The sequence below is a fragment of the Dendronephthya gigantea genome, unplaced genomic scaffold, assembly GCF_004324835.1.
Source record: "Dendronephthya gigantea isolate DGI-Jeju-01 unplaced genomic scaffold, DenGig_1.0 000129F, whole genome shotgun sequence".
Lineage (NCBI taxonomy): Eukaryota > Metazoa > Cnidaria > Anthozoa > Malacalcyonacea > Nephtheidae > Dendronephthya > Dendronephthya gigantea.
Window position 1 is genome coordinate 446,805 of NW_021163139.1, and position 10,684 is coordinate 457,488.

The 10,684-nt window shown below is 36.8% G+C and overlaps 2 protein-coding genes across 3 annotated transcripts; one reads left to right on the forward strand and one right to left on the reverse strand.

Annotated features, from left to right (window-relative positions):
- Positions 1–2,086: 2,086 nt before the first annotated feature.
- On the reverse strand, positions 2,087–4,427 carry LOC114536006. Its single transcript, XM_028557349.1, has 4 exons — positions 4,132–4,427; positions 3,374–3,708; positions 3,153–3,293; positions 2,087–2,752 (listed from the first exon to the last, which is right to left on the reverse strand). The coding sequence occupies exons 1-4, from the start codon at positions 4,397–4,399 to the stop codon at positions 2,087–2,089; spliced, it is 1,410 nt and encodes a 469-aa protein (XP_028413150.1). The 5' UTR covers positions 4,400–4,427.
- A 1,721-nt stretch (positions 4,428–6,148) lies between these two features.
- Positions 6,149–10,655, forward strand: LOC114535975 (suppressor of cytokine signaling 2-like). 2 transcript variants are annotated; one of them, XM_028557319.1, is made up of 2 exons: positions 6,149–6,229; positions 9,594–10,655. In XM_028557319.1, the coding sequence occupies exons 1-2, from the start codon at positions 6,199–6,201 to the stop codon at positions 10,244–10,246; spliced, it is 684 nt and encodes a 227-aa protein (XP_028413120.1). In that variant the 5' UTR covers positions 6,149–6,198; the 3' UTR covers positions 10,247–10,655. The 2 variants fall into 2 exon arrangements, with proteins under 2 accessions (XP_028413120.1, XP_028413119.1); XM_028557318.1 differs by lacking the exon at positions 6,149–6,229 and adding an exon at positions 7,089–7,219.
- The last annotated feature ends 29 nt before the right edge of the window (positions 10,656–10,684 follow it).

A 10,684-nucleotide genomic window follows, 5' to 3' on the forward strand; every position in this document is an offset into this window, starting at 1 on the left:
TTTTACATTTTTTATTGACTATGAAATCTATCCGCTCGGTTAGAAAAGAGTTCACTTCCAAGTTTAAAAGCGGATACACGACAACTTTTAGAAAATAAGGAAAAATACTAAATACGTGCAGTTTTATTACAACCGCGGCTATCATATTCGCAGTATACAAACTTGTTGGAACGAGTGTTGGATGAGGTTCAGCAGAACACAATATTTTGTAAGCGTAGCGATGTTTCTCGATGTCTTTTTCGATGTCTCGACAACATTTGCTGGAGAGTTTGGTCTCGTTACCCAAACACACCGTTTCATATGCGACTGTTTTGTTTCTTAATAAAACTTTTATCTCTTCACAACAAGCAGGTTTTGTGCTTTTTCCTTTGGCAAAGAGTACCACAAGAAAAACACACTGCAATATGATGCCTTTTATAGCAGCCATTTTTGAAACGATTTGAACAGTTTCAATACTCTGTCTTCTTTGAGTGTGGGAGAATATTGGTTACGATGATGACTATTTATAATATCTCAATTTTTTGTTCTTTTTTATCTGTTGTTTCATGAAATTGCAAAAAGCCAACTGTTCAAACGATATAAAGTCAATTAGTTCAATTAAAGAGAGCCGATCTTCGATGTAATTGCTTTCTTTGCTTTCTATAACAACTTACATCAATTAAACTTTTTCGTTTTAGTTTAGTGGGCATAGGTTGGTAAATAAAGTCTAGTTGTTTCCTATTGTGGCATCTTTCCATATTTGTATATAAAAAAAAGGTAATTTAGCGATTTACCGTGTCCGCCGGTTAGATGATAATAGAAACTTGTTCTCTCTTTTATTCCGTGAATATGCCATGGTTTCAATATTTGAATGGTGGATAAATATTCGAATGGTGAAAAAATTAAATTTAGTGCGGTTTGCATAAAACCTATTAATCACTTGTCCGTACAGCTTTTGGGCTGGTAAACTAATTCGAACGGATTTGTTGAACTATTAATGAAATAATGAATAGACGAAGTTTTTACTTTCCACCTAGACGTTAGAAGGTTAGTTTAGAATTGCGCTATCATGCAGAATTATTAATTTAATGTACACAACTATTTGCCAACTGCTGAGATAAAACTGAACAAAATATTATTATTTTCAAAAAATGTAGTGGTTAGTGGTTATAGAAAAACTTATTTAAACTATCCTTCTGCCATTGATATCAAAGCTGAATCATGTAAATTGTAAACACTAAACATCAACACGAGACGAGCCTGCCATACTCGAGAGCGGTCTTTGTTTTGCAATACTTGTTCTTGTCGAGAACGTTTCATTAGTAGTCGATTGGGACGATTGCTCGACCACGATGTACATATACATAATACATATGTGTTTAGTTTAATTTTTATACCAGTTTGAACCCTAGAATTTACGTGCATCGAGTAAAGGGCCAAAAATCCCAATTGATTTACCCTCACCTATTCCCTGCATTACCATCCTATACACATTAACCACGCTTGCTCTTGTCAGCTACCTCTGTAGCTCGGGGCTCAGTGGCAAGAGCATTGCACCGGCATCGCAAAAGCGTAGGTTCGATTCCTACGGTCCTTACTGGACCTTTAGGAAGAACAGTTTAGTGATAGAGTTTGATGAATTTAGGTTACCTTTCTTGGTAAACAAGGGATGATCATTTCTGGTGTTTGTTCACACGATCCGTTTTTGTCGAATCCAATTCACTCTTGACGTGTGGAATAAAGTCTGTTATGGATAAAGCAGTATTGCATTGGCTTTACAGTTTATTTGCTGACCATATACATTGCAGGCTTTTGCAGCAATAGACAAAAACACCCATCAGAAGTAAACTGTACCCAACAAATTGGATCATGTGGGCAGACAAGGAAGAGGTTTGTTTCTGTCGGAAACAAGGCATAGAACACTGCATGGAATACAGTAGTTTACTAAGGATACAGATGTAGTTAATCAAATACAACTATACAAGCAATTGTAACTGCTTAGTAATGAATTTTTTCAGCATAAATTATCATTCACTCGTACAGTTTTGTACAATTTTGAAACAGTAAATTATTTTCCGTAAAATCCCAGGCATGATTTGAGAATGTTTTACACGACATCACCGCCGAACCACCAGTTTGTTGTGGCGCTTGCGTTAGCCGTGCAACGGAAATTTGGATTAACTGTGGAATAATGACCAAAATTATCTTCTGAAGAAACTGCGCCCTGTGTTGGGTCAAAACCACAAGTTTTATAGCTGCTGTCTGTATGAAGGGATGATTGCAAATCTTGCCACCACGGCATGTCACAATCACTGCACTGATGACCACGGATATTCACGTATTCTACCCTCTTACATACTCTCCATTGCCTAAAGTTCACAATGTCAAAGTCTCGGAATTTTCCTCTAACGTAATCAACATAATCAACGCCATGGGCTGGGAAGCTGCAGGTCGCTCGCCAATGAGTAGACTGGGCACTAAGATCATTCATCATGCCCAAACTCATTCGGTATTTGTTCCAGTTTGGGAAACCTGCATCGACTGGGGCGTCCACAGATAAAAATGTGATTTGAAATTCTGCCATGTCTTTATTGCTTGTAGCCCAGGACATGGCTAGTGTCCAGGCTTTTCCTGCCTCTGACGTCATATCACAGTAAACGGTGATGAGATTGGAGCTGGCGTCATAAATATTGTAGTAACCGTTGGTTTTTAAACCGTTTCTTGCATGATCCAAACAACTTCGTGGTTTAACTACAGACCAAGTTGGATTCGACTAGAAAACAGACAGAAATAAAAAATACACAAACACACCGGATTCTTCTCCTAAACTGTCTAAACTAGACCAGACTGAAGATTTCTTCGATATTTAGTTTTCAGAATGTGTAATTGAAAGATATTCTTGGCAAGTTGTAGATGTTGCCATGAATGCCCATGAACTGGTTAACAACAGGATTTATAGCAAACGATTTAGCCACACTGACTAGTCACCATATGAATTATCACCTATAAAAGTATCGTGTCCTTCTTCAATATTGGACACTTTTCTGATATAGGCCACCCTCTATAATGGCCTACTTGCAAATGACTTTAACGTGTTCCCGTATTCTGGATATAGACACTTAGCTCTATTTATGCGTTGAGGGAGATTGTTTGGAAACCAACACAACACTTACTTCATGACAGCTGAACAGCTCAACACGCAAGGCAGCATTTCTATGCCAAGTTCTGGGTGAAATTCTCACAAACCTGGCAACAACTGGAGACCTAAGCCGATTGGTTACCACACTAATACGATCACTGTTACCAACGAATATCTGGAAATAAAAGAACAATGTTCAGATTATACTTCCGGAAAAATCATGAGCAAAATCCAAGTTTCAGTATCTGCAGCTACCTTAATTCTACCAAGTTCTCGATAAAATGACCAGTCAACGCCATTTTCACTGTACATGATGACGTAAGACTCTGTCCATTCGTCAGCAGAGCAACTTCCCTGGGTAGCGACCGCTGATACGTTTGCCAGACTGCCCATGTCGATTTGAAGCCACGATGAGTTTTGACCAGCGTTGCTTTCCGGTGCCCATGCGCAGTCGCCGAGTTGATTTCTCAGACGAGCAAAATGTGGTAAGTGCGTGGCACTTCGAAGAGACGATGACGTCAAAGCAAAATCTGGTATGCTGCCATTCTCAACTCCAAGAGGGACGTTATAACAAAGAGGAGCTGAAGACGCTAAATGAAATTTAAAATACAAATACTTTGGGGTTCTGTATATTCTGAATTCTTCTACCATCCTCTACTCTAAAAGGAACGTGGAAGGGTAGAAACAAAAGGGGGGAGGGTAGAAAAACTCACCATTACGGCCGTTCGATTAGATTATGATTCATGTCTAAAAGACAATTGTCTGTTTATCAAATCAACTAGTACTGGTGCATCTACATTAAAGCTCGTCGCTTAAACCAATCTATAAATCTATAAAAGCTTTAAACTTAAAAGCGTTTCATTTGAATTCAATTCCACTTGTATGCGGTGCAGCACTTTTGAATTGAACTTAAGGATAATACTAACGAAAGTGAGTTTAAAAACCGATACATGATAACTTGTGCACAAGACAGTTTATTACAACCATGCTTATCGCATTTACAGTATACAAACTTGTTGGAACAACGAGTGTTGGATGAGGTTCAGGTGGACACAACATTTCGTAAGCGTAGCGACGTTTCTCGATGTCTTTTTCGATGTCTCGACAACATTTGCTGGAGAGTTTGGTCTCGTTACCCAAACACACCGTTTCATATGCGACTGTTTTGTTTCTTAATAAAACTTTTATCTCTTCACAACAAGCAGGTTTTGTGCTTTCTACTTTGGCAAAGAGTACCACAAGAAAAACACACTGCAATATAATGCCTTTTATAGCAGCCATTTTCGAAACGATTTGAACAGTTTCAATACTCCTGTCTTCTTTGAGTATAGGACTACCGCCTACGACGATTACTATTTATAATATCTCAATTTAGTTCTTTTTTATCTGTCATTTCCGCAGTAAATTGAAAAAGACCAACTGTTTAAACGATAAACAGGGCCGAATTGCTTTCTATAACAACTTATATCAATCCATCTGTTTCATTTCATTTTTTCAGCATTGGTCGGCAAATAAAGTCTCTTTGTTTCTTTTTGTAGCATGTTTTTATATTTGTATGGTGAATAAAAACGTAATTTAGCGATTTACCGTGTCTGCCGGTTGGATGATAATAAAAAAGTGCAGGTTGGATAAAAGGTCATTGACATTGTTCACTTGTCAGTACAGCTTTAAGGCTAGTAAACTAACTTGTTCGGAGTTATTGAAATAATTAATGAAAAATTTATTATATTAATTTCCACCTTGACACGAGTTCTTAGCTGCGCTATGTGTTTCTTAAAACACTGATTTCATGTAAACTTTGATTATCTATATAGTCATTTCGCTATTTGTCTCTTAAAACATTGATTTCATGTAAACTTTGATTTCTATCTATAGTCATTTCTATATACAATGTGTTAAAACACAGTGGAGAAAAAAAGTACAACTTTTTACAATAAATAAAGATGGATAATGATTTATGATGAATAAATTAATCACTGTGCGGTTTCAATTTCTTTTATACTGGATAGCTCTATCAGTTCTAAACTGTTCTTCCTAGAGGTTTAGTAAAGATCATCTCTAATTGATCCAGTGTTACTACAGAAGGAAACCTAAACTAAACTAACTTTATTTATACTGGATAGCTCTATCAGTTCTAAAATGTTCTTCCTAGAGGTCTAGTAAGGATCATCTCTTATTGATCCAGTGTAACTACAGGAGGAAACCTAAACTAAACTAACTTTATTTATACTGGAAAGCTCTATCAGTTCTAAACTGTTCTTCCTAGAGATCTAGTAAGGATCATCTCTCATTAATATGCCAAAAACTATTCATAAGAATTGCCGAGTCGAAATTAAGCCATGTTATATGATATAGCAGCAGTATATTCATCGATTCTTAATCTGCTTTCGTTTGTTTGAAATACTTTTCGATATTTAAATACGGTTTCCTGGTGTGAACGCGCGTGACTCGAAACTCAAGAAACTATTTACTTTTGACCAACCACGTCTCAAACGCCCCAATAAAACAAGAAACAAAAAAATGCAAGAAATCTCCGCCTAGGAAGTCTAATTTTAAACCTTGAACATCGCAGAATCGCATGATTTCCCAATCAAAATATAAAACTGCGAAGGTGAATTGAGAGTCCCATATCGTACGAATTTCACAACATAAGGGCTAAATATGGCAACAGAATCGGGAAGCTGCGGAAGTAATACACTTTGTAAGAACTTCTCCACGATCCTTAACAAATAAAGACTTTGCGTCATCGGCGGAAACTGTGCCCAGTAAAGGCAACGAAACTGGGATGAAATTTGCTGATTTTCGAGAGCAAACTTGTCCTCCGTCACGAAACCTTTAAAAGGGATATTTCGTGGACCTCTTGACAGTAATCTATACCTTGATATTCTTTAGTTTATGACCTTCGGTCCTTCGGTGATTACAGCAAAAATCGCGAGCTGGTTCAGTGAAATTACAAAGTGAAATTAGACGACCAACAAAGCACAGTCTCACACGCGTAGTGTACTACTTTTAACACACCGCACACGCTGGCTTTTACTGCTTTATAATGCAAACGAATATGTCTCGATGATTAACGAAAAATGGCTAGAGTACTAACCGAGGAACAAGCAAGTAAGAAACAAATTTATGGCTTTCTATACTCAAAACTGAAATATCTTGAATCATGTATATGGCTTAAGATTACTTTAGCTAGCTTAGACTAAGTGCGTTTAAGTAAATTAAAAAATTAATAATTAATTATTTTTAAGTGTGTTTAGTTTAGGTTTCCTCCTGTAGTAACACGGGGTCAATATATAGGAGATGTTCCTTACTGGACCTCTACGAAGAACAGTTTAGAACTGATAGAGCTATCCAGTATAAATAAAGTTAGTTTAGTTTAGGTTTCCTCCTGTAGTAACACTGGATCAATAAGAGATGATCCTTACTGGACCTCTAGGAAGAACAGTTTAGAACCTAGATAGAGCTATCCAGTATAAATAAAGTTAGTTTAGTTCAGGATTAGTCCTCTATGTAGATATAAGACCTCTATAGGAGAAATAGTCAAAAGATTGGAGAGCTACAGATTTCTCTAAAATAATGCAATAACCATGGACTTTATTAGCGATCGGATCAAAACTCAATGACATGCATGTGAATATCGTATTATCGAGCGCATTACATTGCATTGTAATTCAATAATGTCACATGCACTTTCACTTTGGTGAAGGTTGAGTTTATCATTAGCATCGCAAATTTTAAATAATAAAATATCTTTTACGATAAAATACTCAATGATAAAATAAAGTAAATTAAATTTGTTATAAAGATGAAATATACGTGCTTGTTTGAAAATGAATATGGATTAAAATCTATAAATGCTTTCTGACGTGCTGCCAGGCAACATTTCAAAGAACTACATACATTTTCCTGGAATACTACAATTGAAAGAGGCCATGAATAGTAATATGTATCACTTGGTCATTGTGGCTTGGAGAGGAAACATGTTTGCTGCAATAAATTGATTATTTTATTCCTCGTCCCGAAGAAAGACGCTTTGTAAACTTTGACTCAAACGAGAGAAGATCATTATGGAGCAGGTTTGCAATCATCAAAAACAAAATGGTATGCAGCGATTTTTTGGTTGCTTTCATATTTAGAAAGCGTGCCGATGCATGTTGTATTGTTAAAGTGTAAAAAAGCCTCTAAATATTTTCACCTCGCAAAAAATACAACACATTATAAAGAATATATTTTCTAGACGGACCAAAGACTTTGAAATTATGATAATATAAACAAAAAACTGTTTTCGCTTTTGCGCCGGAATGCCGGGTAGCAACCTAGCCCGCACAATACGCTACATGCAGTCAGATGATACTGAAAGTGTTCCACTTAATACTCCTTTAAAATGAAATACTGTAGCGCTTTTGCTAAGATTTTTGCTCGGAGTCAAAATGTTTAAGAATGACAATCAATGATATTTCATGCTGACATTCGCATGAACTTAGGGTTCTGTACAATTTTGCACAAAAAATGCTGCAGGTGTAAGGATAACTGCGCAAGTATATGTTTCAGTGAATACGAGCAATATTCACGAAACGTTTTTCTATAAAGTCTGTCGATATTACATGTCGATAAATGAAATTAAATTGATAAACGTGAGCGTGCTGTGAAGTAATGTGCGCTTTACTAAAGTCAAGATCGTCACATTCGGCAATTAGGTGGGTTTAGCCTTTAGTCTAGGAGATGAAGAACGACGCCAAATTCTGAATGGACTCTAATAGATATAATATATCAATAGTAGATGCTGGACTTGTATTCGGAATTACCCAGAGCTTCTGTTCAACTGAGAAGGCATAAGGCATTCATGTGTCAATAAAAAAAAGCCAACGGAGCGAATGCCTTGTATTGTAATTAAGGCATTAATTATGCAAACGTCTCATACCTGATAAAGTGAAAGTTAATAATAGTATACATCCAGTTGAAATACGATTTTTGATTGTAATATTGCATCAGGTTGTCTTTAAAGGTATCCAGTTGAATTGTACAGTTAAGACGAACTTTGTATATATGCAATTGACTGACGGCTGTTTAATATAGTAATTTGATCGCGTAATATACGCTGTTAATTCTACCAACTTTCGTCTTCTCACCGTGGCCCAAGCCGAACCTGCCAAGGGCTGATTTGATGAAAACGTTTTTAGCCAGGTTGTGTTTCAGTCTGGTTGACCAGCGAACAAAAACTCTTCCACAATTACATGGAAAGTTGCATCTGAGCGTATGAAGCGTCAGAAGTCGTCGATGTCTGAAATTACGTTCTCCCAGACCAGAACTAAGTTGCTGAAGATGAAAGCTATTACGACATTTCAAACGCTATAAAATGTTGAATATGAGTTCTTCGTATATATATGCATGTCTTTACGAGGTTGAGATTGCTTGCATACGAGGGTCAAACAAACCATTGATAATAAACAAAAGCATTTCAGTCAAAGAATATTTTATCTGCTCTGGTTGAAATCTGTTTCTGACTCGATTACGAATTTTCCTCCTTGATAAGGCTGTCGTCACATCCTCGCGTAATCCATTTAATGAAGATTTTATAACAAGTAACAACATACGAGACCGGGCTGATTTCGAATAAGCTGAGACTCAGCAAGACTGCATGAAATATCTCGATGTAAACAACGCCAAAATGACAATAGATATTCTACAGAAATACCGCATTTTCTGATGCTTTGCACAACAAAATGGCACGGTGATTTGCCGAATGCATTGAGACAATGCAGTTAATGAAGTATATTCTTACAAACAATTATCTATTCTGATAAATTCGGTGTTTTATAATATTAACGCCCATTCAATAACAAGGTAATCGCATAACAAATATTCAGTATAAGACGACACAGCTCGGCGAGAAACATAAGACCAGATAATCCGCAAGACTCAAGAATACCCTTCATCGCATGTGCGAGCCTGCCACGCTAAAAGTAAAACTACTAAATCTGGATTCAAACGAAATTACATTGAGAAGACTTTGAATGTTTAGTATAAATTGAACAACGAATGAACAATGTGCGTGTGAGGGATTAAGATGTTTTATTGATATTCTAGAGTTTGTTCCTGGTACTTTTTTATTGCCCTAACCCAAGGCGTAAAAAAACCCAGGTGCAATTAACCGACCTGGAATTGAAATCAATTAACGAGTAATCATTAACGATGCAATTTAGTGTATTTCTTTAAATTATCCCGACATGTTTGAGCCTCGGATATGCCAAGACGAGCCAATATGTTCAGCTAAATCGTCACAGGGAATTCCCCCATGCGAAAGTAAAAGCGGAAATAATTGTTTTCAATTCTGGGAATACGGTTTCCAAGATAGGCAGAGATCATCGGATCTAGTCTTCGGTATTGCGTTGCTACATATTAATTTTATGTTAGCAAACATGAACTGGCAAACACAGGAGTCTAATAAACACTAAATCCATTGTATCCTTTGTAGAGAAACTCAAAATCTTTCCGCTTGCGGACCTTTCGACCAGATGGCATTTAATACGTGCAATGCAAGTAAAACCGTTGCTATATACAGCCCGGCGACCGACTTCGCCTAGTCGTCTTTCGGAGGTTTTAAAGCGCTTGGAAAGTTCCTGTTGGTATTGGGGCGCAATGGACAGCGCCGAAGCTATGAACAAATTGAAATGTCAACCGGTTGGTACATATTTGCTACGTGACAGCTCGGATGCAAGACATCTTTTCACGTTGTCTGTTCGCACCGCCAAAGGAATGACGAACGTACGGATATTGTACAAGAAAGGTCGTTTTAACTTGGATAGCGTCGATCCTACAGACAGATGTATGCCGAATTTCGACTGCGTATTAAAATTGATTTATTATTATGCGCGAGTCAGCAATAACCTTGATGGACGAAAAGTTTTTGCGATGCAAAATCAGGAAACAGACGGCGAAACAGCAACGGATACTCCACAGCGTGAAGTACAATTCGTCTTAAAAAAGCCCTTATTCTCAAAGCCAGCAACTTTAAAGCATCTTTGCAGGAGGGCTGTTAACAGGACGTTCAATTTAGAGGAACTAATGGCGCTGAATTTGCCTCAACCCATCGAGGATTATATGTTGAAATATCCGTATCCTATTTAACAGTGAAATTTGTATGAATTGTACAAAAATATCTGTATATATATCATTTTGGTAATCATGTAAAAATACAGTAAAAACCGTAAAAATAGTATAAAATAGCTGATTTTCTTTGATCTCCTAAGTCTGAATAGAATCCAGGTTATATGCAGACTGTTTATTTCGCCTTCCTGTGGTATTTTCTTAAAACTTCCTGGAACAACTTTGACTGTGAATACAGGATTTAAATTCCTTCCTATAGTAATTAACATAAACTTAAGGTTTGTTTTCAGTGGAATTGACAATGGCGTACCGAGAAAACGTCAAAAAAAAAGTGTATTCCTTTTTCCCTGAGCCTTGTACTCAGTAACGATATAACTCCATAAACTATATTGAAACGAGTAAATATCATCCGATATTGTAATCATTATTTACAAACCGATTCACATGATTTTGTTTTAT